This window comes from Ylistrum balloti, unplaced genomic scaffold (assembly GCF_031769215.1).
Source record: "Ylistrum balloti isolate Yb309-2 unplaced genomic scaffold, AGI_CSIRO_Ybal_v1 Utg369916, whole genome shotgun sequence".
Lineage (NCBI taxonomy): Eukaryota > Metazoa > Mollusca > Bivalvia > Pectinida > Pectinidae > Ylistrum > Ylistrum balloti.
In genome coordinates this window covers 539,693-566,740 of record NW_026782036.1, presented here as the reverse complement: position 1 = coordinate 566,740, position 27,048 = coordinate 539,693, and the positions used below count along the sequence as shown (strand labels likewise).

General features: G+C 34.6%; 1 protein-coding gene across 2 annotated transcripts; it reads left to right on the top strand.

Annotated features, from left to right (window-relative positions):
* Positions 1 to 6,059: 6,059 nt before the first annotated feature.
* On the top strand, positions 6,060 to 23,135 carry LOC132546867 (secretory carrier-associated membrane protein 1-like). 2 transcript variants are annotated; one of them, XM_060210594.1, is made up of 9 exons: positions 6,060 to 6,225; positions 8,024 to 8,134; positions 10,624 to 10,770; positions 11,159 to 11,225; positions 12,098 to 12,226; positions 12,438 to 12,597; positions 13,171 to 13,269; positions 15,752 to 15,869; positions 17,831 to 23,135. In XM_060210594.1, exons 1-9 carry the CDS (start codon positions 6,169 to 6,171, stop codon positions 17,993 to 17,995), a joined length of 1,053 nt encoding a protein of 350 aa, XP_060066577.1. In that variant the 5' UTR covers positions 6,060 to 6,168; the 3' UTR covers positions 17,996 to 23,135. The 2 variants fall into 2 exon arrangements, with proteins under 2 accessions (XP_060066577.1, XP_060066578.1); XM_060210595.1 differs by lacking the exon at positions 15,752 to 15,869 and adding an exon at positions 14,107 to 14,224.
* Positions 23,136 to 27,048: the final 3,913 nt, after the last annotated feature.

Here is a 27,048-nt window from a genome sequence, read left to right as displayed (position 1 = left end):
ATGGACATGGTCTGTAAGTTCGGAAAAGTACCCAAATCCGACTACAATACACACAAACTATCCTCCTGGAATTCTGGTGTGAGCAGGTGCTCACCTGATTAATAATTACCTGAGTTCATGACAAGAAAACCCGTAATTAGACACAGCTTTGCCTTACTTGTTATTGCGGGTAACTTATTCAGAACCAGATTGTTAGGTTTGATCTAAATTGTTTCTTGGATCATTTTATGAAAGAATACAGAAACACCGAGCAATACAAAATACCCTGCACTAAAGTATCCGCCAAACCGTTAGCGGTAAACAGATGTCAGATTACGGGAAATGTCACCAAGCTAAGTTCTGTTTCTCATTGTGTATTGCAGTTATTGTGTAATCGTAATAAAGAAGAACCGTGTCCTTTTCTGTTAATTTTATTCTTATATCAAATTTACGCATCATTGAAAAATATTCACTCTCTGAAAAAACGTGTAACGAAACCAGAGGTTTTGACAAAGTCAGACACTCTTTGCTAATAAAGCTGAAACATGTTGGTACGAGTTGTATTGTCGTGAACTGCCGTAAAGGCCATGTGTTTTGTACAGCTAAGGAAGACAGATAGGACCATCCTATTTTAGATTTCTCCGGAAGTATATGTTTGGTTCTATCAATCTATTTCTTCCTTTTCTCTGAAAGAGAAGCACAGATTCAATAATAACAAACGCAATGTAGATATTTGGAAATTGAAATTTTAAAGCACTTTCTGTTTTGAACCAATATTTCGATATTTACTGTGTATATATAAGATGTAAAATGGACTCAAATGTTTACCATTGTTATCATACAACGGTCATTATGTGTTAGATTGGATCAAGAAAACTAGTAGAAAAAAAGAAAAAAAATCCTGGCATCCTACTCGCTTCTAATTCACAGCTACAAGAAAACATCAATATCGGATTAACATTATATAAAGCTCAAAGGCTGTTGTACTTATAGAATAGATGGTGATATTCCACATTTGTCATGAGATCCCTGTTGCAGAAAATTGCACAATAATTCTCACGGATTAAAAGGATGGAATCGAAATGTCCCCTCCAGACCAGGTACATCGGCATTACCCGGATTGAGTCCTTATAGTGCTAGATGGACATCATCACTCGAGACACCATTTTCCCATGTTTAGACCAATTGTGTTTTTGTTATTTTTGATGTACATAGAGAATTCAGTTTGAAGATCCACAGACTGTAGAAAAGTGCCAATCTTTGAACTCTTCTTGTTAATAAAGTCCTTTCTTTCAATAAATCCAGACATAACATGAAACTTCTCTATATTCTGACATTTTTATAGTACTATAAATCACAGGGGCCGGTAACAATGTTTCTGAGTAATGAGGGTTTGTATCGTATACATCTAGTATACCAAGTCTTCATCCCCTAGGGAAAATGTTACAAGTCCCTGTGCTATAAGTGCCCAATTGTGTTAGCTTGGAAGGTTATAGCTAATGTGCTGTTGGAAAATCATTATTTACACGTTTAGGTCGATTCTTGGTCGAACTTGAAGTAGACTTTTTTCCCACTTTTATGGAGGTTGGAAGAGGATGGGGGTTAGGGGGTTGTTGATAGGAAAGTATGCTAAGTGAAATGTATGGCAGGTCATAAGATGTGAGGAACTTTAGGGGAGGAATCCTATTTCCAGGATGTGAGGTACCAGCATCTTTATAAATGAATGTTGCGATATTTGTAGAAATAATGTCAATAGCTTGAAAGTGTCTGTTAAGAAGAAAATATTCTACATGTACAGTTATAACGGCGAGCATTCTGTATGACAAGCCAAGTTGTTATTTTCATTCATGGAAAAATATTGATTAGGTTCTTGACCAAATTATAGAAGATATCAAATTGTATCAGAAAATTCAATAATTTTATAGGGTTAGGAGACTCCAGAACTCACAGAGTCTCAGGAGGACCAGTGGTAATAGAGGAGGAGACTCCAGAACTCACAGAGTCTCAGGAGGACCAGTGGTAATAGAGGAGGAGACTCCAGAACTCACAGAGTCTCAGGAGGACCAGTTGCTATAGAGGAGGAGACTCCAGAACTCACAGAGTCTCAAGAGGACCAGTGGTATAGAGGAGGAGACTCCAGAACTCACAGAGTCTCAAGAGGACCAGTGGTAATAGAGGAGGAGACTCCAGAACTCACAGAGTCTCAAGAGGACCAGTGGTAATAGAGGAGGAGACTCCAGAACTCACAGAGTCTCAGGAGGACCAGTGGTAATAGAGGAGGAGACTCCAGAACTCACAGAGTCTCAGGAGGACCAGTGGTAATAGAGGAGGAGACTCCAGAACTCACAGAGTCTCAGGAGGACCAGTTGCTATAGAGGAGGAGACTCCAGAACTCACAGAGTCTCAGGAGGACCAGTGGGAATAGAGGAGGAGACTCCAGAACTCACAGAGTCTCAGGAGGACCAGTTGCTATAGAGGAGGAGACTCCAGAACTCACAGAGTCTCAGGAGGACCAGTGGTAATAGAGGAGGAGACTCCAGAACTCACAGAGTCTCAGGAGGACCAGTTGCTATAGAGGAGGAGACTCCAGAACTCACAGAGTCTCAAGAGGACCAGTGGTAATAGAGGAGGAGACTCCAGAACTCACAGAGTCACAGGAGGACCGGCGGTAATAGAGGAGATTCTAGAACTCACAGAGTGTCAGGAGGGCCAGTGGCAATAGAGGAGGAGACTCCAGAACTCAAAGTGTCAGGAGGGCCAGTGGTAATAGAGGAGGAGACTCCATAACTCACAGAGTCACAGGAGGACCAGCGGTAATAGAGGAGGAGGCTCCAGAACTCACAGAGTCTCAGGAGGACCAGTGGTAATAGAGGAGGAGACTCCATAACTCACAGAGTGTCAGGAGGGCCAGTGGTAATAGAGGAGGAGACTCCAGAACTCACAGAGTCTCAGGAGGACCAGTGGTAATAGAGGAGGAGACTCCATAACTCACAGAGTGTCAGGAGGGCCAGTGGTAATAGAGGAGGAGACTCCAGAACTCACAGAGTCTCAGGAGGACCAGTGGTAATAGAGGAGGAGACTCCATAACTCACAGAGTGTCAGGAGGGCCAGTGGTAATAGAGGAGGAGACTCCAGAACTCACAGAGTCTCAGGAGGACCAGTGGTAATAGAGGAGGAGACTCCATAACTCACAGAGTGTCAGGAGGGCCAGTAGTAATAGAGGAGGAGACTCGAGAACTCACAGAGTCACAGGAGGACCAGCGGTAATAGAGGAGGAGACTCGAGAACTCACAGAGTCTAAGGAGGGCCAGTGGTAATAGAGGAGGAGACTCCAAAACTCACAGAGTGTCAGGAGGGCCAGTAGTAATAGAGGAGGAGACTCGAGAACTCACAGAGTCTCAGGAGGACCAGTGGTAATAGAGGAGGAGACTCCATAACTCACAGAGTGTCAGGAGGGCCAGTAGTAATAGAGGAGGAGACTCCATAACTCACAGAGTCACAGGAGGACCAGCGGTAATAGAGGAGGAGACTCGAGAACTCACAGAGTCTAAGGAGGGCCAGTGGTAATAGAGGAGGAGACTCCAAAACTCACAGTCTCAAGAGGACCAATGGTTGTCTACTCTTACTCAATATCCTTGTTATCCTGAGTAAAACTTACGAGAGTTAAACGTTATAACAAATGTCACCAAAATCTACATTTTGTTGGACATGGTTTTTGTTAGGGTAATTTAGGAACCATTTCGTTTTTATCATAATATCTATATGGCTTCATATTTTGTATAAAGAAAGAAAATGAACTCTGTTATTTTTCCTATTGAATTCAAAGACGCATGTATATGTATATGTATAAGACCCCGTGGAAGCACACCAGGCCTGCATTCTTTTTCATGAGATTGCTTGAACTGTTTTTATTTTAAATCATCCAAACCGAATCGTTATGACTAAATGAAATTTTCAGTAAACTTTTCACAACGTCATTTGTTATCAGGGGTGATTATTTGCTGGTAATTTGACTACCTGGCCAAACAAGGCTTAAACAATGACATCGATCTCGATATTTTATCACAATCGTGACACAAGATAAAAAGTATGGTACATGTACATCAATAAAAATTGTACATTATATCTACACATTTATTAATCATTACAGGTAAAAATCTTATCACTTCGTGATATTACATACACATACAGGGACGGATGTTTATGTAAACAAATTAAGTCATCGCCAGCTATTGTTAAATACTAATTCCATTCAAGTGGTGTGATTTCACCATTTAACGATTGGGTAAACCGAATTCATTGATTAAGTGGTTTATGAAACGAGTCTTGTAATATTTTTAGAGAGCTTTTGATAAAAGAAGTCACTCTACAGACTAAGTTAAATCTTTCTTATATCAATGAATAATATGAATTTAATCATATCATGTAATATCCTATTGTGACGTCAGGATTAGATTTAAAATGACGTCATACATCCGCAAATTGTATTATGAAGTCAAAATTTGTAGATTATAGAGCTGAAAGCATTTTCTGAAATATTTGTTACAATTATCGGTCGTGTGATAAAAGGATTTTATAAATTCTTTTCCATTGAATATGTGAGTTATTAAATTTGATCGTAGACGTGGCTATTGATGTTAGATATGCTAAATGACATCCATAAATATGACGATAAAGCTGTTATTTGTATATCAGTTTAGAACCATCACAAAAACCTGTTAGCTAATTTACTTTGCTAGCTCAACATTACTTTCAGATGATATTATTTATTCCATTTAAAAAAAGGAGAAACTATGTGCAGACTATAATTATTGTTTATGTTTAGATATCCTTAAGAGTCATTTTTCGCTAGCTGCCGTGCACTATGTCGATGAACTGTCATCAAACAATACATAAATGACCAAAACTGTGTTCATACTCCAATATTTATGTAAAAACTGACCGATGAAAGGCCATCTTTTAAAAATAGAAAATATCCACAGATACGATCTCAAACTCGCTGACCTCAGTGAAATGATCAACATGTGTATCAGACATGTAACTTCATTTCCATTTCTGATGACATTACTACAGAGACGCTTCGGTTAGCTAAATGTGATCCAGAAGTTCATATGTATTACATAAATTCATTATTAGAACAGGAATGACGTTTTAATGAAAATAAAAATGAAAATAAAAATACATTTATAGTGCTAAAGTGGCGGACAGCTGCGTTTCAGTGTGCACCTTTTCCAAAGTGTTACATTCAAGGTTTTTATTCTTTTATCCTTTTTTTCTCAGATAAGCCGTATTTCTTGGTAAACTTTTTTCCAACACAAACAATTTGAATAATGTTGATTTCCATCACTCGTACTACAACTCGCTACAAATCGGAAATGAGTTATTAAAAGTGGTACAAATCATCGTTTTTTTTCTATAGAAGACGTGCAAGTTTGGACTTCCGTAGCCAAAACATTACCAATAGGCGTGGCCTTTATTCATGGCAGTTTTTCTTCACATGCCAGACGACAACGGAACCTTAAAATCTGCGGATGAATTGATAGGTTATTTCATCATGTATAGGGGGATGTTTCACATGTAAAAATGTGTATTAAGAAAAAATACACAAATTTGCTAATGAAAATTGTACTCATATTTTAAAGTGAATAATTTAAATAATATTTCTTTCTGGAAGCGTGACACGTTACAACAACCAAATTTATCCGGGTACAAGGTCACGAAGGTTAATAGTTTATATTATACGGCTCGACAAAATGGCCGTTCCAAAATGTGTAGTAGTCCGAGAACCGATGTCCAGACGACAAAATGAAATGAAAAAAAATATCATGTTTAACGATATATATTATTTGCGTTCCCGTTGGGCGTCGAACGCTTCATTTTCGTTAATGCCATTATCTTTATTTTGGAAAACTGACACTAGCCCTTCGATATATGAGTCAAACGTCACGAGCGATCCTGTCATCCATAGAAAACATTCAAGTGCTAGCTAATCGATTACAGGGAGTGACATTTTCTCTCTTTCTGAGGGTGACGTCATTTCATGTGACGTTTGCGACTGCGCATGTGTGCGGAAGTAGGTGATCTGCCATCTTTCCAACTCACCGACACCTGTAAATAAATCCAGGAAATTGTGGGAGTCAGACGCAAGCTTTACTAATTCGTCGGTCTTGGGTTGCTTGATATTTAGCCATGTCAGACTTTGACAGCAATCCCTTCGCCGACCCAAATGCGGCAAGCCCGTTTGCGGTAAGAAATTTAATCGTAATAAATGTGATGTGGCTGTCAGTCGAGAACGTTATATATATTTTTTACATAGAATCTACAGTATACCTTTCTGTTTGGGTCAATATGTATCATTAGATATGACTCATCATGGTCACATGCATGCCATTCTTCTGTCAGAATAATTCATCAAATGATTTTCAACTGTAATGCACACAAATTGATGGAAAATATGGAGTGATTCCTCCCACTTTCCCCTAACACTCTCTGTAACCTGTCTTCGTAATGAGACGGAGGCTGGATTGGGTCAGCAAGAAAGAATGTAATCTCGAAGGGGTCAATAATAGGCCATTGCGATAGAGAGATTAAAAATGAATTTTCTCGAGTTCTTTATCAGTTACAGTAATTTACAGGTCAACGTTAATGCGATATATGTAATATGTAAGTTTCTTATAATTATGATGGATCAATTAAAAGGTGTCCCATGATCAGGTTCCTCAATATTCAATCCTGTCTCGTGATGAGAATTGAAAACTGATCAACGATGCACACTGGAACATAAATATTTATGAAAAATCCAAACATTGTGGCAAAATTGTTTACAGTATATACCAGAGACCATGAGAGGTATATAACATGTCTCTAAGTATATCAAGTAGGGCTGTCATGGGCACAACAATTTGCCCAAATATTTTGTTTTATCAATTATTATTCAGGACAACTCATTTATCATTGACATTATCATTTGTCTCTTCCAATGCTAGGATACTAGTCTGTGTTGAGTTGAACTTCTATCTAAAAAAGTTAACTTTTGGAAGAAAACAAAATAAAATAGTTATGTTGAGAAATGATTGTACTTATGAATTTGGACAGATGGAAGGGAGGCAACTGCAAATTAAAATGTTAATGTTCCTTACTGGTCATGATCACATCACAACAAAAATATTTTGGCTCATGTGTGCAGGAATTGGGTAAATACAAGTCAGATTTGGATAGGTTTAAGTAGATTTGGTGAAGTTTTGGGTAATTTCTCGCACATGGCGTTACATGTATAATTTACAAACTGAGTTCTATCATCCATACCTCCATGAATCAGAATCATACACATTTTTCAGGTAAAAAAGCCCATGTATACAAGTCGTGTTTAGTCTCTTGTGTATGTCCCATTTGGTATTGTTACAAAAGATGTATAGTAACTGGTTATGTTCATTGAAGGGACATCTTCAGAAGTGATAAAGATGTATCCTCACTTATTATTATTGTATATATAAATACTCACTGAATTCATAATAATAGCTGTATTATGTATATAATCTGATTCATTGTTACAAATTTTAATTACCAGCAGTGCTCATAGCGATTGAAGGAAATGTGCATAAATGTTTTGACTAGGTGATTATATCAAGTCAATTTTCTTGTGATTTTGTTTTCTGTGTTGATCAATCCGCAAACAGTTTCCTTTTAGTGGCTTGTGGGTACCTTATTGAATAATATATAAGAGGCCTGTCCCGTGCCATGCCATTCGGAGCAATTTATGTAAAGTGTCTTGCCTAATGACACAACAATGACAGCACAGAATGTTCTGTTTCTCTGCTTCCTGAGAAACACAAACAACCTTGGCTAGGGACTGAGTGTTGAACTATGTACCCTGGATCTTCACCCAAGGTTATGTAGACACTCTAACCAACTTAACGATTGCAGCCCTTAATTTTCAAGTAAATAAGTAATGCACATACATGTAACAATTAGAACTAGGCTTGAAAACATTTTAGCAAACTGTCCAATGATTTTCTCCTATTCAGTTTTGAAATTAATCTTTCAGGACCCTTCGGTACAGCAGGCAACACAAGGAGGACAAGGAGGAAGACAAGGAGGACTAGATGATTACAATCCGTTTGCTGATGGAGGCAACCAGACACGGCCTGCGGCAGGGGTCAGTATTAGTGGTAAAATCGACAGAAATAAAGTTATAATTATTTAGTATCTGAACAATGCAAGGCATTTGGTTAATATAACTCACAAGACACCTTTTTTTAGTTGATTTTATTTTATATTTTTTTTGTCTTTTTAGGAAAAACTTGAACTGTGACAAAATGATAGCAGACTGTCTAGATCTTGTAATATTCGTTTATAAATGTTAGATGCTGTCATTACTTATTGAAACAATTTGCAGATGAAGTTAGATGTCCCTTTTTTCTTCTTCATTATCTGCAATGATAAGTTAAAGTAAAAGTAGGTTAAATCTTTTTGGTGTAGAGAAAAAGGTTTTGAGAAGCAACTTTTTGTTCCTACAGTTTGGAGGATAATTTTGTTAATCTCAATTTGAGATCCAATGTATAGTATTTAAAGATATGTATCTTTTCTGTTGGACTATAGTCAATGAGTGAAGAACCTTTATTACCGGTATACACATTTTAAGTGTCCTTTCATTTTGCACTATTCCCGACACACATCTGGGGTTGTAAAAATTTGTTTAAATGCATTTGCCTGAGGTAAATTTTTATTGCTGTGTATATAAAAGGTAAGAAGTTGTCCATGCCTCTATATGTAACTAAGGCAAGTGTGTTCAATTTTCACAAATTTGTTTTTGTGAAATCTGAATTCCTGGACAAGTGGATTTTTACATCCCTAAATTTTATTTTCTTCAGTGATTGCACTTATGGCATGTTCCCATTGCCTCCACTAACACAGCTAGTTATTATCCCATTGTAATAAATATCAAAGCTTTCTCAGTAGTGTCACTCCTTTAAATCACTCTACCAACATCCACAATGTGTACGACAGACGTAATGGGTTTAATTACGATTTACATGTCATGATTTTTTCTAAGACTGAAGACAAGAAATCAAAGGAAAAGAAAAAAGAGGATAAAACGGTAAAGGATTTTTACCAGAAACTTGTTAGATAGCCATTTCTAGTAGCAGGGAAAGGGATTTTTATTTACTACTCTTTCTCTTTTATTTGGTGCAAAAAGGGTTTTATATATAGTAAGTAACTGATTCCCTTGATTTCCAGCATTCAGAGTCAAAGTGATGTCATGATGAATTCAAATTCAGAGTATTGTTGCTGAGGTATTTCTGAATGTAAAGGTTGACAGTAGTTTTAAGTTATGTAGCAGGATAATATGTAAAATTGGAATGGTTTCATATGGTGGGAAATCCTTAATATAAATTGAGCTTTCACCACAGTCAAAATGGCATAAAGTAGATGTATGTGGATAACCTATAATTTATTGCAAGTAGATTGATAAACATGCATCTTATCATTGAATTGATTGAGTTTTGAACAAAATAGAATGTAATTTTCATCTTTTGATTAATCATATAACTAGACTTTTTCTTCACACAGAATTACTCAGTAGTATTATGGTCATATTCTTACCATACCAATATTTAGTACATGCTTTACTTACATTTTATTTGATAATTGATCTTGAATTAACTTTTGAGCAGTGACATGCAGCTCTGATTTACAGTGATCATGACATTCCAAGACTTTGGATGTTGAAAAAGATAGACATGTGTATTAAATGTTACCTGGCTTTGCTGACATATTGATGTGTCCAGCTTGGGTTTATATTTGGTAATTCATTCTAAATTTATGAATTCTTTATTTCAGTTATATACATGTTATATGTTTGAGTATCAAATTTCGTCTCCATTTGTCATAAAAATGAGTGTTTAGGAAAATATCTGTGTAACTGTTACCTAGTAAGTGTCCCATCTACTCTGTTGCAATGATGAAAATACATACCCTTTCAACTGGAAACCAGTGTATGATATATTAATGGGAATATTGGTGGAAATTTTACTGTTATTGTACCTTATACTTGTTTTCTATTGCTGCTTTGGTGGTGGTTTATGTTTAAATTAGGTTTGATCAGTTTCTTATTGTCATATAGATTCATTTTAGGGTACAAATATGCATCAAGTTTTATTGTAATATCTGTAATTCACCTCTTCATTTTGTACTCATTGTGACATGAAAATCTGAGGAAAGCATAAATTAGTATGGATCGCTGTTCCGTTGACCTTGGGTTATTTGTATCATGTAGCTAGTGCCAGGTTTTGATTGGATGATTTTGAATTTGGTTATTTTGGAAAGAGAATGACTCCTAACAATAGCTAGTGCTAAAGATATTTTTTAAGAAAAATTTGGAATGAGGAAAAATGAGAATATACCTGTATATTTGTAGTCATGATTAGCTTTGGTGTATTAAAAAGATTTTATGTATCTGTAATTAATGATCCAATCATATATTGATTAGTTGATGATTGACCCATAATTCAACAAATTTCATTAAATTCATCAATTTCATTGTTGTGTTGTTGTTGTGATTGTTCCGATTATTTCTAAGCCTACCAGTGGACGGTACACATTGTTTACACATTATTATATTAAATGCATTGTACCTGCTGACAGGGACAGAACAGAGGTGGTATTCCCCCTCCCCAACCCTCACAGCCTGGGGGTCAGCCAGCCATCATGCAGCCATCAGAAGAGCCTCCACCGTACTCTGCCACCTCTGCCCAGAGAGTCAATACAGATGATCTCCAAAAACGACAAGAGGTAGGGTATACGATCATTCCCTAGAATTCTTAGGTCAGGAAGAGGAAAACTAGACTAGCAAATATAAAATTAAAATGACACCCTATCTCTACAGCTTTTGTAGGTAGTTTTGGACGATAGCAACCACGTATTGAGGAAACATTATGATCTTGATCTTTTTTCTTTAATTTATTTCTTTTGGGATTTGATAAAGCAATAATATTTGTACATATCTAATCATATTATCATTTCAAATACATATGTGTAGTTTTTCTCTATAATGGAAAAAAATATTCAAATTGACCTTTTGTCATCATAAAAGTTCCCTTAAAGTACATTTTCAATTCTAAAGCAATTGATGTCTTTATGGAATTGAATTGTCAGTTTTAGTTTTAATATTTTAATGTAGGAACTAGAAAAGAAGGCAGCAGAACTCCAGAGAAAGGAACAGGAAATGAGAAACATGCAGTTTCAAGGTAACAGCATCCTCGATATTCCAGCAGATTACAATCACGTTTGCTCTCTGCACCTCTGGAACATCTCATAGCAAAATTACATATTAGACAACTTACAGATACACAAGTTTGATCCTTTGACGTACATGGAACGAATCTTGAGGTCTCCTAGCGGTATATTGTAATGGCTTTGAAGTTGGGTGTTGCTCCCTTTGTAATCTTCAGAAGGATCGTATCAATGTATCATATTATGATTAATTCTTAAGATCTTGGCCCAGTAGTTCTGTATCTGAAGTTGAGTTTGCATCCCTGTAAAATTGTCAACAGTTGTACTTTTTGAGTAATTGTTTGCAATTCAATCTAGTCTGGATATATTTGCAAATATTATTGCAAAAAGTCTTTTACAGTGTACCATATTTGATCAGTTTATATGCAGATTCTAACCAAAATCCTGTTGTAAGGTATTACATTATACAACATTAAGCAAGAGCTATTCCACTAAAACATCTTTTTCACTGAGATTCCAGGTTTTGTACCCTAGAATTTCATTGATAATTTGCCTGGAGTAAATAGCATGAAATTAAACCATGAATAGAAGTGGATTTTTTTCTTGAAACATTGGGTTAAGTGGAGATATTTTAATGGAATAGTCCTGATTTGTTTTTACCTTGTATTTGTCTTTACTTTTGTGTAATAGTCTAATACATTGCTATTGTTGATAACATGCTAAGGAAGGTCTTCAGCAATGACAATGGATATTATACGACCATCACACCATTGCTAAAACATATATGGTATAAATTAGTTATAGAAAAATTGAAAATTTGTCATTAGCTTTTGATTCTAAATGAAAATTTTAATTGATTTATATTGTGATGCCTTTTTTTCACCAGAGCGACAGAACAACTGGCCCCCAGTCCCTAGTTGTTGTCCAGTAGGCCCATGCTTTTACCAAGACTTCAGTGTCGATATTCCTCTTGAATTCCAAAGGACAGTCAAACTTGTCTACTATTTATGGATGTGTAAGTATCAATAACAGTGGTAGCCAGCTGAAAAACAGTCTTCACTTGTTTTCTAGATGAGAGATGTTTGCAGGTCTGTTTAAGCTTTGTGGTAGAATTGTTTAAAATTGTCATATTTTTCATTACATCATTTGCTGTTGATTGCAATTAGTTATCATATGGTGAAACATGTATTGTTAAATATATCCAAGATTTAATCCTTCTGTTTCAGTTTACTGTATAACTCTGTTCCTGAATGTGCTAGGAAGTCTTGCCTACTTCATTGCGGACGGGGATGGTGGTGCCACATTTGGGTTGTCTCTCGTCTGGTTTGTGCTGTTTACCCCTTGTTCCTTCATCTGTTGGTACAGACCCTTGTACAAAGCATTCAGGTAACTCCACGACAGTAATTAGGCGGAATAAAAGAGTTTCCTATGATGTCTTTGTGATGTACTCTGTAGGAAAAGATTTTTATTCCTTTTTGAATGCAATGACTTGGAGAGGAAGATATATATACAATATTTGCTGTATTGGGTATAGACATACATGAAAAGCAATGTTCATTATTGTTTCAAAGTTTCTACAGTTCTGTGCTGCAGTATAGAAGTAGACAAAATCCCTGAAAATGTGTTTTGGTGTTTTTTCATCATTGAATTACTCTTAAGAACATGTAGGTCATTAGGGGAGGGACAGAACAATGTTTCAATAAGATTCTCCTCATACCTGTTTAAGGTATTTAATGATGGTAAAATGATTCATATCTGTAACCGGTGTCTAGAGATCTGGCTAAATCTTGTTCTTGTTATTTTTCTTTATGTTGTGTTGAGAAATAGGGAATAGAAAGTCTTTATACTAGTAGATGACTCATTGTCTCCCAAATCACATTTTATAAAAGACCTCATGTCCTTACTAGTATTACTATGCAGACTGGTAAAATGTAACTTGTTTATTTTTCTTATTTTCAGGAGTGATAGTTCCTTCAACTTCTTTGTTTTCTTCTTCATCTTCTTTTTCCAATTCATTGTCTGTGTTATCCAGGCCTTAGGAATTACAAACTTTACAGTGTAAGTATATTTTATCGATAACTGTTTTTTAGTTTCCTCATTCTGCTGTTGCATAATATCGTCTAATTCCATTTGTTGAACTAGAATTTGTGCTCGAAGAAAAAATGTAGTTGAAAATTAAATAAAAATTTGTGCTTTATGAAAAAATGTAGTTGAATTCTGATCAGTTATATATGAATGCAAACAACATTGTCTTTGCCTTGGAGTAGTATGTACACATTTATAAAATTTCAACCAAAAAAAAATTTTTTTTCCTACCTACCTACCTAACCCTAAACTTCCCAATTAGGTTTGGGCAAACAAACAATATCTTAATTTTTACACTTAGGAAGAGTGAAAATGGTTCACTTTTTCTGTCTGTCAATCAGTGTCGCTCTATTCATACATCACTGTGGTTAAATATTTAGATTACCTCTATTTTTTTAATGTTGAAGAACTCGGTCATAAAAGCTTGAGATGCATCTTCAATACAACACTCTCGTGTGGTTTTAGGTAACTTTGTCACTGATGGACCATTTACTTTATTTCAGATATATTTAATCTTTTGCACATTGTGTGTAACTTTGTTTAGATTTCTAACCTATGATACTTTATACAGCTGTCAAATTTTGTATATGAATCTATGTGAATCTCTTTTAATTGATGTCAAATTGTTGCATACTGAAATTTCACCGTTCACCAAAATGCTCCTGCTTATGTATCTAGGTATCAAAGAGTCTGAAGCATTGGTGTCACTAAGGATTTATGTTCACTGTTTTGCTTTTTCAACTAAAAAACAACATTGAAACAAGTTATATCAACTGAACGATAATCCCCTAAAATCTTATTTTTTTTCAGTGGTATCATCGGTGGCCTGTCCATTGTTGGGCACAACATAGCGGCAGGATTAATCATGATATTTGTTGGAATATTCTTTGGTCTGACAGCCACTGTTGGGCTTTTTGTGTTGGGCAAGGTAGATAACTCATTATGATTAGATCTATATCAAGATCATCTGCCTAGTGGAATGTTTGCTGACTATTCCCAGTGACTGGCTGCGGGATGCATTAGATATCACCAAACTTGTTCTACACATTATGTTGTAATTGTGCTTTGTGTACTAAAATAGAAAAATGCTTGCTGGATGTTATAAATCATGAAAAATGCAAATGCCTGGTTCAAAGAACTTGTTCTGTCACATCATTCAAACTTGTTTTCAATACCAATGTATAAGGTATGAACTTTCAAATGTGTTTCAAAAAGAAAAAAGTATATCTGCTAAAAGGTAATTTCAGTATCTGTTTACTCTATTGAGTGGATTGTTTGGGACAGGCATGGCATTCACTGTATTATAACAACCTGTATGGATTACGGAATGGAGTAAATACATGGTTCTATTCCAAAAGCATTCACAGGAAATGACAGAAAATACCAATTTCCTTTGAATGTTGTAATGTGCATGTAAATGTCATTTTAGTTTTAAGAAATGTAATTATAAAAACTCATGAGAAATTTTCTAAATTCTGTGCACACTTAATGTAAAAGAGCTGATGTTTTGAAATAGAAATATATTGATGTTTATGCTGTAAAAAGTAAAGTTAAATTGTTGTTGATAATATCTTTCTGGACATGAGATTACTATTTGTTAAAAGTGCACTTCTTTTACAATTGTGAAGCAACCGAATGATTTGATAATTACATTATTAGTTGGTGTCCTGTGAAAATGTGTGTAATTTTAATGGTATTCCTCAATACAACAAACATTTCAAAGATACAGTAATATGATTCAAAAACATCTTGACATTTGAATTCTAGATAAAATGAATTGTTTGTTGAAAGTATGGATTGCCATAACACTTATTATGAAATGGTTGCTACTCTGAGCAAAATCTTGTCATTGGAGAAAGAAATGTCTTATGATATTAATATACAACAGTACACAAGATTTTATAGATAGTGATCATTTCTTGATATTTTAAAAATTTTCATGAATAAAAGAACAAGTGTACAAATTGATCAAGACCGTTTTTCACAAACCATTTACTGCTGTATTGAATTGAAATTATTGAGCAGGCATTTCTTTTTAAAAAAAAATCAAAATATTTTTTTTATTTCATAGCAATGAAAAAAATTTGATGAATGAATTTGTTTCTGGACGTGTTTATGGAAGTATGAAAATAATCTTTCTTCGTGTCTTTGTCTTCAGAATAAAGTTGACTGTTCTGTAGACCTGAAGGCAACATTTTAATATCAACTCTGTCAAAGGAAAAATGGGAAAGCATAAAAGTAAACATTTTAAGTGCCCAACTTTGACTTTGTGATAAATTAACAGATAAGTGACTTGGTCTTTATTCTTGAAGGTTTAAAAAAAAAAACCCACACACTTTATTTTCAGGTTATTATATGCATCATAATTACTAACAAAAAGCTTCCTTGCCTCCACCTTGCTCTTCCAAGTAGAAGTTATTCTTTTAAGTTTTATTTTATTTTTTTTTCGTTGTAGAGGGTGGATTAATTCTCTCGGTATCGTTGGCCAACACACATTCTCGGGAGCAGTGATGTTATTCATTTCATTTTTCTTTACTATATGCGCTGTTATACAGATCGTCATGCTGATCAAGGTGGGTAGTGTGGTTGTTAGCTTGGCTCGGGGAGGGGGATGTAGTGATGAATTCTGCTCCTACATCACTTTCCACTATAAAGAAGGGCTAATTGAACACTTTATGATAGTATTCTTGTAGCTTATGCTAGGGTTAATTAGTTTGATTAGGGTCAAACCACACTCAAATAGTATGTTACTTTTAGATAAGTTATGGGCAAATTATGGTAAACATTTGGGGTTAGTGGGATACCAAATTAATCGGTATCAAGGTTGAAACCAATGATGAAGATTACACTCATTTGGAAATAATGGATGGTATATAGTGTGCCTTTATCTAAAACAATGTGGCACAAATTGCTTACTGGATAGAAGGCAGTTTTTGTTACAGCATTTTTACATAGAAAATAATCTAATTGAAAGTTATAAGTCTGCATTGTGAAAATTTAGTTCATTTTTTTAACCTTTGCCTGTGGGTTAGTGGAAATGGAATAGAAGCTCAAACAAATGGGCACTCAAGCAGAATATGACGCTTTGACTTGTAACAAGCACAACCGCAGTTTATTAATAAATCAAAAACATTTTGATTCGTCAGCATATGGGACTTAAAAAGTCCAGAAGAGAGTTTAGGATTAGTCTCTTGTTAAGTACAGCCTTTTTGAGTTTCATCAAAATTGTAACATTTGTGCTTAAAGTTACAATTTATGGAATAATGCTCACTAAAAAATCCCAATGAAACTTCAAGGAGAAAGAATGATAGCCTAGATGTTTCTTCATGAAGCAAGCTTAAGCATTGCCTGATTTTGATAGTGCATGCTTTTTATGTTTTATACAGCAAATGACAATGCTGGGAGTGTAGTTTCTTTCAAATAAATGTGTTTCCTAAAGCTACCTAAACATTAGGAATAGCTGTTGACCAATAGTCTTGGAGAATGGGTATAATTTGGTCATACACTGTATAGCAGTTCTCAGTTTAAACTTAACTCATCAAAACAACAGGTCTTGTAATTAAAATTACCCATATGAATTTCCTTACAGCTTTTCTGTTAAGTAAAGTGATATTTCATTAGATGTTATTAATTGATTCATTTTTCCAGTTTTACAATCATATTTAATAAAGAATTGAAAATAAAACAAATTTTTTATATTCATTCATATTCCTGTATAAATAGTGATAGGCTCCACAAGATGTCTCTGTTGTCAGCTCCTTACTTAAATCTATATATTTTCTTTTGAGGCTTGATCTGGGAAGTTAAAAAACTAACATGAACAATGGTTATTTCTCTCAACTGGTGGTATTAGATATGGTGTCATTCCTGGTTTTCTGCATGTCATTTCCAGCATGTTTTGGAGTATGTCCATTGGTGAAAGTCATTATCTGTATTGTTATGTTTGTCCATGTTCACCTAGTAAAATGCTGTTTCATATGATCACATCTGATCAAGCCTGTTGCAAGGATTTGATACATCGAGGATGAAACTAAATCAAATGCACGAAAAACATGAAGTGTTGTTGCATGTAATTGTTTAAACAATTTATGAAATATAAACTTGCTAAATTTTTATATAAGTTTATTAGTTTCTTGTGGTCTCTTCATTAACACCATACACTGACCAGCTGTACCTCATATGGTGTTGTGTAACGAACAGCTGTATTCAATTATACGAGTTTAAAGATGTCTACTGTATATTCACTCATTTGTTATAAAAAACATTTTTGTGAAAAAGTAGTTGATAAAGCCTTCATAGAAAATTTCTCTTTGGTAAGTTTTTCTGATAAGTTATTTCCTAACCACTTGAGAATTTATGAAGTGATTTGGCAGTATTAACATCTGTACTTATGTTTTAAACATATCTAAGGATGTAACATATGTTTTCTTGGAAATGTTTTTTTTTTATATATATATATAAAACATCTCCTTTAACAGCCATTATTCTGATAATGTATGTTTGAATTTTTATTTTTGCTTGATTGTTCATGTAGGTGCATAGAATATACCGAAGCACAGGGGCAAGCTTTACCAAAGCTCAGATGGAGTTCTCTCAAGGTGTAATGAAGAATGAAGCTGTGCAAAATGCCGCATCTACTGCAGCACAAGGAGCAGTCAAAGGAATGGCCAATCAGTATGGCACGTCAAACAAGTACTAGACTACACTGAGGAACCAACTGCACCCTTTCCAGTAGCATACAAGTTCTTAATGACTGTGACCATCACAGTAGAGGGAACAAGATATTCGGGAATAGTACTGTCTTGTGATGTTGCTGAAAATTTACCTGGTGTGTATGGCCAGGTATTGAGTACGTGCTATGGTAATTGTGAAGGCTGGACCTGGACGATGTGAGATGGTACTCTTAAATAGCATTGTTGTGGTTGTTCTCCAGTTATCTCCCTTGTGTGAGCAGGAAGCTCTCAATGCCACACATACACCTGATGAAATGTTCTGATTAACTGTGAAATGAAAAACTTTGTTGTTGTTACAACAAACATTGACTAGAAACTGTTTACTTTGAAATTGATGCTTATATGACCCTTTGGCTGATTGGATGTAGTTGATTTATTTCTTTTATCATTAGAGGTGTACTCAGATAATTTGTAGAAAAACAGGGGATAGAAAATAAATGGTTAAAATAGAATTTTGTCATAAAGGTTCTTCAATTTTGATATTGTAACATAATGCAAAACCTATTCATAATTAAATGCATATGTTTTACTTTTCTACATTAAACATAAAGATGTTAAATGGCGAGATAGTACATGAAGGGAAACATAAAATGACATTATGTCTAGGTCTTTACAACACCTGATATATTGCCAACAAACATATCAGTGCTATTTAAGGTCTATCATGAGATACAAAATATAAGAGATTGTTTTCAGTCTTATATTCCACAAATTGAATTTTACACTATATTATGATGTGTATATATGGGCGTGTGTCAGTAGACAGTCGTGAGGTATGAAAGATAAGCTTAACTTATTCATGTAGTGTGATATTATAGTACTGTAATCCTGTTAAATGTTTGCTCTGCAAGAGAAATAGGAAAGATAGAGACTAGATTCCAATCGATGTGAAATCTATCACATAACACTACTCTGCAGTTAATTGTTAAAAGTATAATTGCCTGTCTGATTTGTTTCAACTATGAATATAAAGAAAATAATCAATGTGGCATTGCCTGGTTATGATAAAATCTTGTGAGTTATCTGGAAAATTTAGTTTGTGGAGACAGAAATGTAGCCAGAGATTTGGTGTCCTGGAATGAAATGTGGAGATTTTAGAGTTTGTGGATTGGAATGTAGTTGAGGTGTTGATGTTCTGATGTGTCTAAATGTTACAATCTGTCACTCTCTTAGCCAGATAGGTGTCGTCATTTTTCCCGTTTCATTTTATTCTCTTTAGGTGAAGATGTCAAATAGTGATATGAATTAAGATATATCTTGTAAAGCGGTTTTAGGTTGGTGTATATGAAGTGCTATTCAATTATCAAGTACATTATTGTCCATTGACACGGAAGTTCAGACTTTTCACATTAAGCTGATTTATAAATATGTATATTTTTTTTCTTTATTCATGATTTATTCATTCAAAGTAAAGGAATTAGGATCAAATGAAGTAATACTATTCTTTAACTACTTAACAGTGAAAATTGGATTTTTAAAAAACTAGTGAAGCCAAAGCTAAAACATTTTTTTCTTATTTACTGAAGTTGTCTGATTTCAGTTTTGATTGGGGAGTTTTGTTTGTATTCAATCAGGTAACATTTTGATATTAATGCTGTTGTTTTTACTTGGCTGTGTTTCATTGATTGAATCATTTCTTATTGTTAATTAAGTACACATGTGTGTTAGCACAGATTTTATCACCCATAACTAACGTTATATATATTCAATAATCCAGTTTTTTTTCTATTTTCTGTAGATGCAATGTCTATAGTGTAAGTGCTGCTTTTATATTCCATCTGAAGAGACTTACTTGTAACAGCAGTAGGAATAATTGTCTTTTGTAAGTTGAGTTATAACTAAAATTCAAACTTAAGTACAAAATGTTATTTATTTAAGCGGTTGTTAACTAAGCTTATAAAACATTTTGCTTTTCATTGTTGTTGAATCGGATTTCTGCTGTTGGAAATACCTATAGAATCTGTATCAGTCAGATCTATTAAATTAGATACAGGGGTTACATTTGTTATCAAATTCTGAAAGGTTAGACTGGATTATAGACAAACACATTGGCCTGATAGTGTTTTATGCTGATTTTGGTCACCGATAGATGAACAATTTGTGTGATGTGAACAAAAACCCTTGTAATTGGTATTACAGAACTGAGATTATTAAAAACCTTTAAAGGCACATGTTACGTGTATGTTTCATTTTTGAAGATAAACAATATCATATTTTTTCAAGCTCATAAATGAAGGTATGGAGTTGGTAGAGTTGATCTGAATGTTACTGTGCTAGTGTATAGAAACTTTCTTACTCAGCAGCAGATGATTAGGTATGTCTATTGTATGGTTAGAAAGTACATTGTTAATGCTGTGTTTTAGTACTTAATATCATGTTCTTTAACAGGTATTCTTTATAAAGTGGAATCAAACCCTCTTAAACAGATTAAACAGTTAATTTAGTATGTGACCCATTCTTGGGCAAAAAGTAAGAATTTTATGTCCTTGTTGTGAAATAAACTGGGATCAAAGTATTTAACTCTCAGTCTGTCAGACTTTGGTAACATTTAGCACAGGGATCTGTTTCTCTGTCAGCAGTTCAGAAGGAACTTCTTACATTGATACCTTCATCAGTTTTTCTAATTTGTTTTATTGTGTTGTTAAAAGCTTGACTATTTTACATTTCTGACACATTTTGAATTTTGATAGTTTTCAGATTTGCCTGAAAGATGTAATAGAAAGTTTTTCTGTAAGTCTCAGATTCCAGGAGTGTCTAGTTAAGTCTCAAATGAAGTACTGATTTTCTGTGGATTATAACTAGTAACTAGAAAGACTTTAGTCACGTAAAACTTCATTTACACTCAAGTATTAAACCAATCTTTTCATTTGAGTATTTTTATGGTACATGTATTGATTTCAAATTCTGAAGAAGAACGAGTGTTTGTACTGATTGTATTAAGTTGTAGGATTGTTGGGTTATATTTATATGACCATGAACCATTGATATATAAAGGTGAGACAAACATTCCAGATTTTCATCGCCCATAATCACTTAACAGTGCTCATTCAACTACCGCTGATATTCTTGCATCAGGAAGACCCTGTTTTAGTTAAGCCAACAACCTGAATGCAGGAAAATATGTAAATGTATATTCAGTTGAGGAAAGGGTCAATAAAAAAATTCAAATAACTTTCAAACATTGATGAAGATACAAGTGAATAAACACCATATGCCTAAGTTGTAAGAAGAACAGTTTAAAAAAAAAGATTTAACACTATTAGTGTTTCTGAAGTAAGATTACTGTTTTTGTTAGGTAATTGCTGAATTATGAAAACCACTAAAACAAGAGTTAGTCCTGAAATAGATATCTGTACAATAATTTACAAATAGAAAACATATGGCTAATGCACTTCATGTTATGCTTTTTTTTATAAATAAGATATTCAACAGTTCATTTTAATCATATTCTAGAAGTTGTTGTAACCTTGCATAACACTTTTTACAACATCTGTACCAAGGACTAGGCTGAGAGATGTGCACAGAGTATGATTCTCTGCGAGAATGTTATTGATGGAAGGAAAAGGATGAAGACAGCAGGTGAACAGCTGTCAGTGTTGTGAATTCTGGAAATTTGCACCATGGGGTTTGCAATAAAACTTAGCTTGTTTTTTATATGTGATATTATGTAATGTTATATATAAGTGCACTCTGGTCATTAAAGATTTAAGGTATCGGTGGTGGTCAAACTCATATATTGGATTGTATTTTATGCAATGAAATCATTATCAATAAGATCAAATCGGGAAAGGAATGTCTGTTCAACTGTTGGTTTTTAATACATGCCTTTGTAAACTGTTTCATTGCTTTTGTTTTACATTTGTACTTCAGTGCTTGTGTGAAAGTAAACTATGTTGAATTGTATGCTACAATTCGTTCCTTGTAGTGTGCAAATGTTTGGAAATAGATTCACAATTGACTATAACAAGTAAATTTTATTACCAGCTATACCTGTAAGCATAAATGTTTTTGTTAAGGTACAGGTTATAAAGTGTCAACAGTTTACTAAGAGTTGTGTGGATGGCTGTCACACATATTCAGGCTTTATTGTTATCATGTGTTGTTTGTAAATATTTGTATTTAGTATATGTACTCTTGTTCTCCGATTTTAAATTCTGACCTAGACCATATGTACAGTTCACAATATCCTCCACATCATTACTGTCTGTTCAACATTAAGTCTCTGTTTTTATGTAATTGTCTCCCTTTAGTACACCCAGTCCCTTGTTACTGTGTATTCATGTGTAGGTAGGAGCAATTCTTAAATGTAATTATTAGAGAGCTTTAACTCTTCAAAGTTTTCTCATCTTATTCTGAAGACAATTTAACCTGTCTATACAGGAACTTGTGTAGGATAGACACTTATATAAATCAGATTTTGAGTAGAGCCTCTACAGTGAAACCTGTCTTAAGCCAAAACTGTATATGGACATCTGTAAAAAATAGATCTACTATTGGCAATTTGTTTACATTTTTGAATTAAAACAGATCTAAAACCTCTCTTTTCTGCTTAAAGAAAATGATTTTTCCTGTTGCTTGGTTAGACAGATTTCACTGATGAGGGAAACTATTTATTGTGTATATGATACAAGATTCCTCTATAACAGTATTCCTTCCTGTTTATTAGTGTTTGTTTCATCACAGTTGATAGTTAATTTTTGAATATCTTGTGATTGAAAACAAAATTATTCTTCAATTCATCAGATATATTTTTCACCTTCTAGTAAATATTTTCATATTGCATTCAAGTCAGATCCAGATACAACTGCAGAAATTAAGAAAAAAGACCCAATTATTTAACCAAGGAAGTAATGGTCAGGTTCCAAATCACTTTCAGGTTGTGTAGTATGTATCTGGGTGTGAGACTTGTCATTCTATGAACTTGTTCCCCTTTTGTTATGGTTATAAGAGTATAGGCTAGTTAGCACATGAGGTCATGAGAGAATGAACCTCACAAATAAAGTGATAGGAGGTTTGAGTGAGTGAGATGTATAGATATTATAGTATTCTTCATCGTATTAACTTTATGTATGGTCAAGTTTATCTGTAAATAAACATTACAGTGTGGCATTGTGATTAAACTTGTTGTTAATAGCTAATTAGAACATTTTAAACAAGAGGCAGGATCATATGCTAATTCCATGTATTAAAATAGATTTCCTAAAAATAAGCGATGAAAGTCTTGATATTCTGTCCAAGGGAACAAAAGGACCAAATAAGTTTGCGCTTTCTAGTTTAAATATGCAATCAGAAAAAAACAGAGGTCGTGGAGAATGAAACAAATGTTAAGGTTATATGAGTTACAAATTCTGGAAGGGGCTTGTACTTCTTGACGCTGGACATAATATTTAAACATGATATTTTAAAAGTTTTATTTTTCTAAGTGTTAGTGAGCAAAGATTAAAACTTCGAGATGTGTTTCAGAAAATTTTACATAAAATGAAAAGAAATTTAATGACAGTCAAAAAAATTTAATTTTGACTGGGTTTAAAGTAAAAAATGTAAAGGACCCAGCCATGTTGCACCATTTGACAGAACTTCATTATCAATATTATGATATCACAATTGATTCTAACTGCCACAGCCAATGAAAAATGCTCAAGATATATCACACTATATGCACAAGTATCACCAGGAGAATAATTCACTTGATAACGGATAGATAATGTGATGAAAAATCCTGGAGGATAGAGAAAACCAATTTTGGCTAATGTTTTAGGCTACATCAAAGTTTAAAGAAAGAACACTCGTCTCTTTATTTATGCTTCGAATAATATAGAGAATTGTTATGTTGAAGAATTGTCGTGTTGTGTGTAGAAAAGCAAGGAGCAATTGAAAATAGCCAAGATTGTAAAAAATATTTTCACTGCCTTTAAAAGAAAAAAAGTTAGCAATCGTGAAGGATCATTTTTGTTCTCATAGGTATTTTTTTCAAATTTAAAATCTTTAAAAGTACTGAATTGTCATTGCGCACATCAAGGCTATGAGCGCTATGTATTGAAGCTAAACTTAAATACCGTACGTCACTTTAAAATGTTTTAGCGAGGACCGGGACAGTGGAAGTTGTGAGCCTTATATTTAAGGGTTTGACAATATGACATATTGCATTATTTTTCAACATAATCCCCTTCAGTATCAATGCAACTTTTAAAGAAGTTTTTTTTGACCGTCCGCTACATGTATGACGTCATAATCGTTAATGTCAGCCATGGCAATGACAGACTTGTGAACAAGGGCATTGTCCTGGCGGAACAACACACCTTTAGTTTTCCGCAGCGCTTGAGTATACTAATTTCTCTTACCTGCTTAAGAAGTGATGCATAATATGGGTCTGTCTGTCCCTTTTTGAGATAATTCACCATCAGAATACAATCAACATCTAAGAGAACCGAGGCCATAACATTTCTAGCTGAGGAAACAGTCTTTGCCTTCTTTAGCGGGGATGCTTCCATTGATAGCTCACCTGGCCCAAAGGGCCAAGTGAGCTTATTCCATAGGAGTCCCTCTTCTGTCCATCGTCCTTCATCCGTCCGTCCAACATCTGTCAACTTTTCATTTAAACAACTTCTTCTGAAATACCGAAAGGCGCAGAGTTATCATATTTGGCTGGAAGGTTCCTTTGATGAAGCCTAACAAAGTTTGAAAAAAAAAAAAAAAGACCTTGACCCATATTCAAGGTCACAGAGGTCAAATGTGTTAAAACCTTTAAACAACTTCTTCCAAAATACCAGAAGGCCTAGAATCATTATATTTGGCTTGAAGGTTCTTTGATGAAGCCCAACAAAGTTTGCAAAAAGAAATCACCTTGACTCATATTCAAGGTCACAGAGGTCATATGTGTTAAAACATTTAAACGACTTCTTCCAAAATACCGGAAGGCCTAGAATCATTATATTTGGCTTGAAGGTTCCTTTGATGAAGCCCAACAAAGTTTGCAAAAAGAAATTACCTTGACTCATATTCAAGGTCACAGAGGTCAAATATGTTAAAACCTTTAAACGACTTCTTCCAGAAGGCCTAGAGTCATTATACTAGGCTACTATGTTCCTCTTATGGTGTCCTACAAAGTTTGCTTAAAGAAATGACCTTAACCAATCTTCAAGGTCACAGGAGTCAAATGTGTTAAAACGTTTAAACAATTTCATCTGAAATATCGAAAAGCCTAGAATCATTATATTTGGCCAGTATATTCCTTTTATGAAGTCCAAGAAAATAAAAGAAATGACCTTGACCCATAGTCATGGTCACAGGGGTCAAATGGGTTAAACGTGGAACATATGCACAGATATAGTAATGTTGGTCGTAAAGATCCAGGTGAGCGATACAGGCCCTCTTGGCCCCTTATTTAGACAGTTGTTTGGCCTCTTGGGTGAAGTGATGGACTGAAGTTTCATCCATAGTCACAAACTGCTGCAGAAAGTTAGCTTCGATCTGCCTCTAAAAGGTTCAGATTAGCAGGTGAAAAAGTCCGCCTGGTGTGCTTCAGATCAACTGTCAGAAGTCGTGGTACTCGAGGAGCTGGGAGCTTTCTCATTGTTAGGTCTTCCGTAAGAAGAATGGATTATACCTTTTCCTGCGAAACCCCAACTGTGCTGGCTATATATCTCTCTGTAACTCACTTGTAAGACATTATAATATCATAGACTTTATTGACCATTTCTGGGGTTGCAACAGTTCAGGATTTCCAGGACGGGCGTCATCACCAAGGCTTTGTCTGCCAGGTTTAAATTCCGCCAACCACCTTTTCACTGTAGCATACGAATTGACAGCTTTCCGTAGTGTTGCTACAATATCAGTATGGATATTTTTAAGTGCTAGACTTTTCGAATGCAAATATTGAATCACTATTGTTTCAGCGTTTTTGTCCATTTTGCAAAATTCACCCGCACTGTCTAGCTCTTCGACATAGGCTGACCAAATGACACCAGTCTTCGGGGACACAGCCTTACAGTATAAGGGAATAGTAAAGCTTCTTCAACACAAGGCACGTAACTTATTAATCAGTCCTCGTAGAATGCATAACATGCATCAGACCGAAAATTCTTGTCTCTAAAATGACGATTTGATTTAATGTCAATATTCCTTTTTTTTTTCTTTTTTTTTTAATTTACAAATTATCTATTCCTATAGGCATAATGAATTTAAATATTGATATTATTATCATTTTAAGTAGAAATTTATAAGGGATTAGACACGAATTCCCGACCAAAGATCTATTTTTTTTATATCATAGTGACAAGGGGTGTAACTCCCGATATGGAAAAATTAACATATATATAAATGTATTTTTCAATTATTATGATTTTGTTTATTGTAGAGGCTGTAGATTTCAGTATCACCTACATTGATTTATGAGATGTTTTGTATTTCCAATGAATGCTTGATGAACGTGTTTCAACCGGAAAGGAAAATGTCTACCAAGTCATTCTGTCTATATTTCCGAATTTGCCAGGTCATGATTTGGTAAACACTTGGTCAATCTTGTTCATCAAATTTCATTGGAAATATAAAACATTTTTCTTCAGGGTTATGTATGTATTATAAAGATCTGCAGCCCTTAGAATATCAAAAAACACAATTGAAATAAAGACGTGTTAAGTTTTTCCTTTCCGAGAGTTACACGCCTTGTCATTATATATATGCACCGTGGGTCGAGAATTCATGCCAATCCCCCTGTTTTATATGATATCACCACATTCAACAAGGCTGTCTGCCAAAAGCAATAACTGGCATTTGCTCTTTGTTTATGTTTATCAGGAAGTTGTGAAACGGACTGGTCTGTCACAACTTGGTTGTGTCCTAGGACAGAGCACTTCGCCCTAATTCAGTTGTGGCTTTGGGTGAATTATGACTGGCTGCTGTTGTTCCGTGAGGTAGGCACGAGTTACTTCAATGGGGGCCCGCTTTAAAATTACCGTGGCTGTTCACGGGGCGATGAACCGAACAACCATTCTTCCATCCATCATGATATATGTAGAAT

Excerpts from the sequence above, each read along its gene's own strand:
- LOC132546867 (XM_060210594.1), top strand. The coding sequence starts at position 6,169 with ATGTCAGACTTTGACAGCAATCCCTTCGCCGACCCAAATGCGGCAAGC. Across the intron at positions 8,135-10,623 it reads AGACACGGCCTGCGGCAGGG|GGACAGAACAGAGGTGGTAT; the intron begins GTCAGTATTAGT and ends ACCTGCTGACAG. Across the intron at positions 10,771-11,158 it reads ATCTCCAAAAACGACAAGAG|GAACTAGAAAAGAAGGCAGC; the intron begins GTAGGGTATACG and ends ATTTTAATGTAG.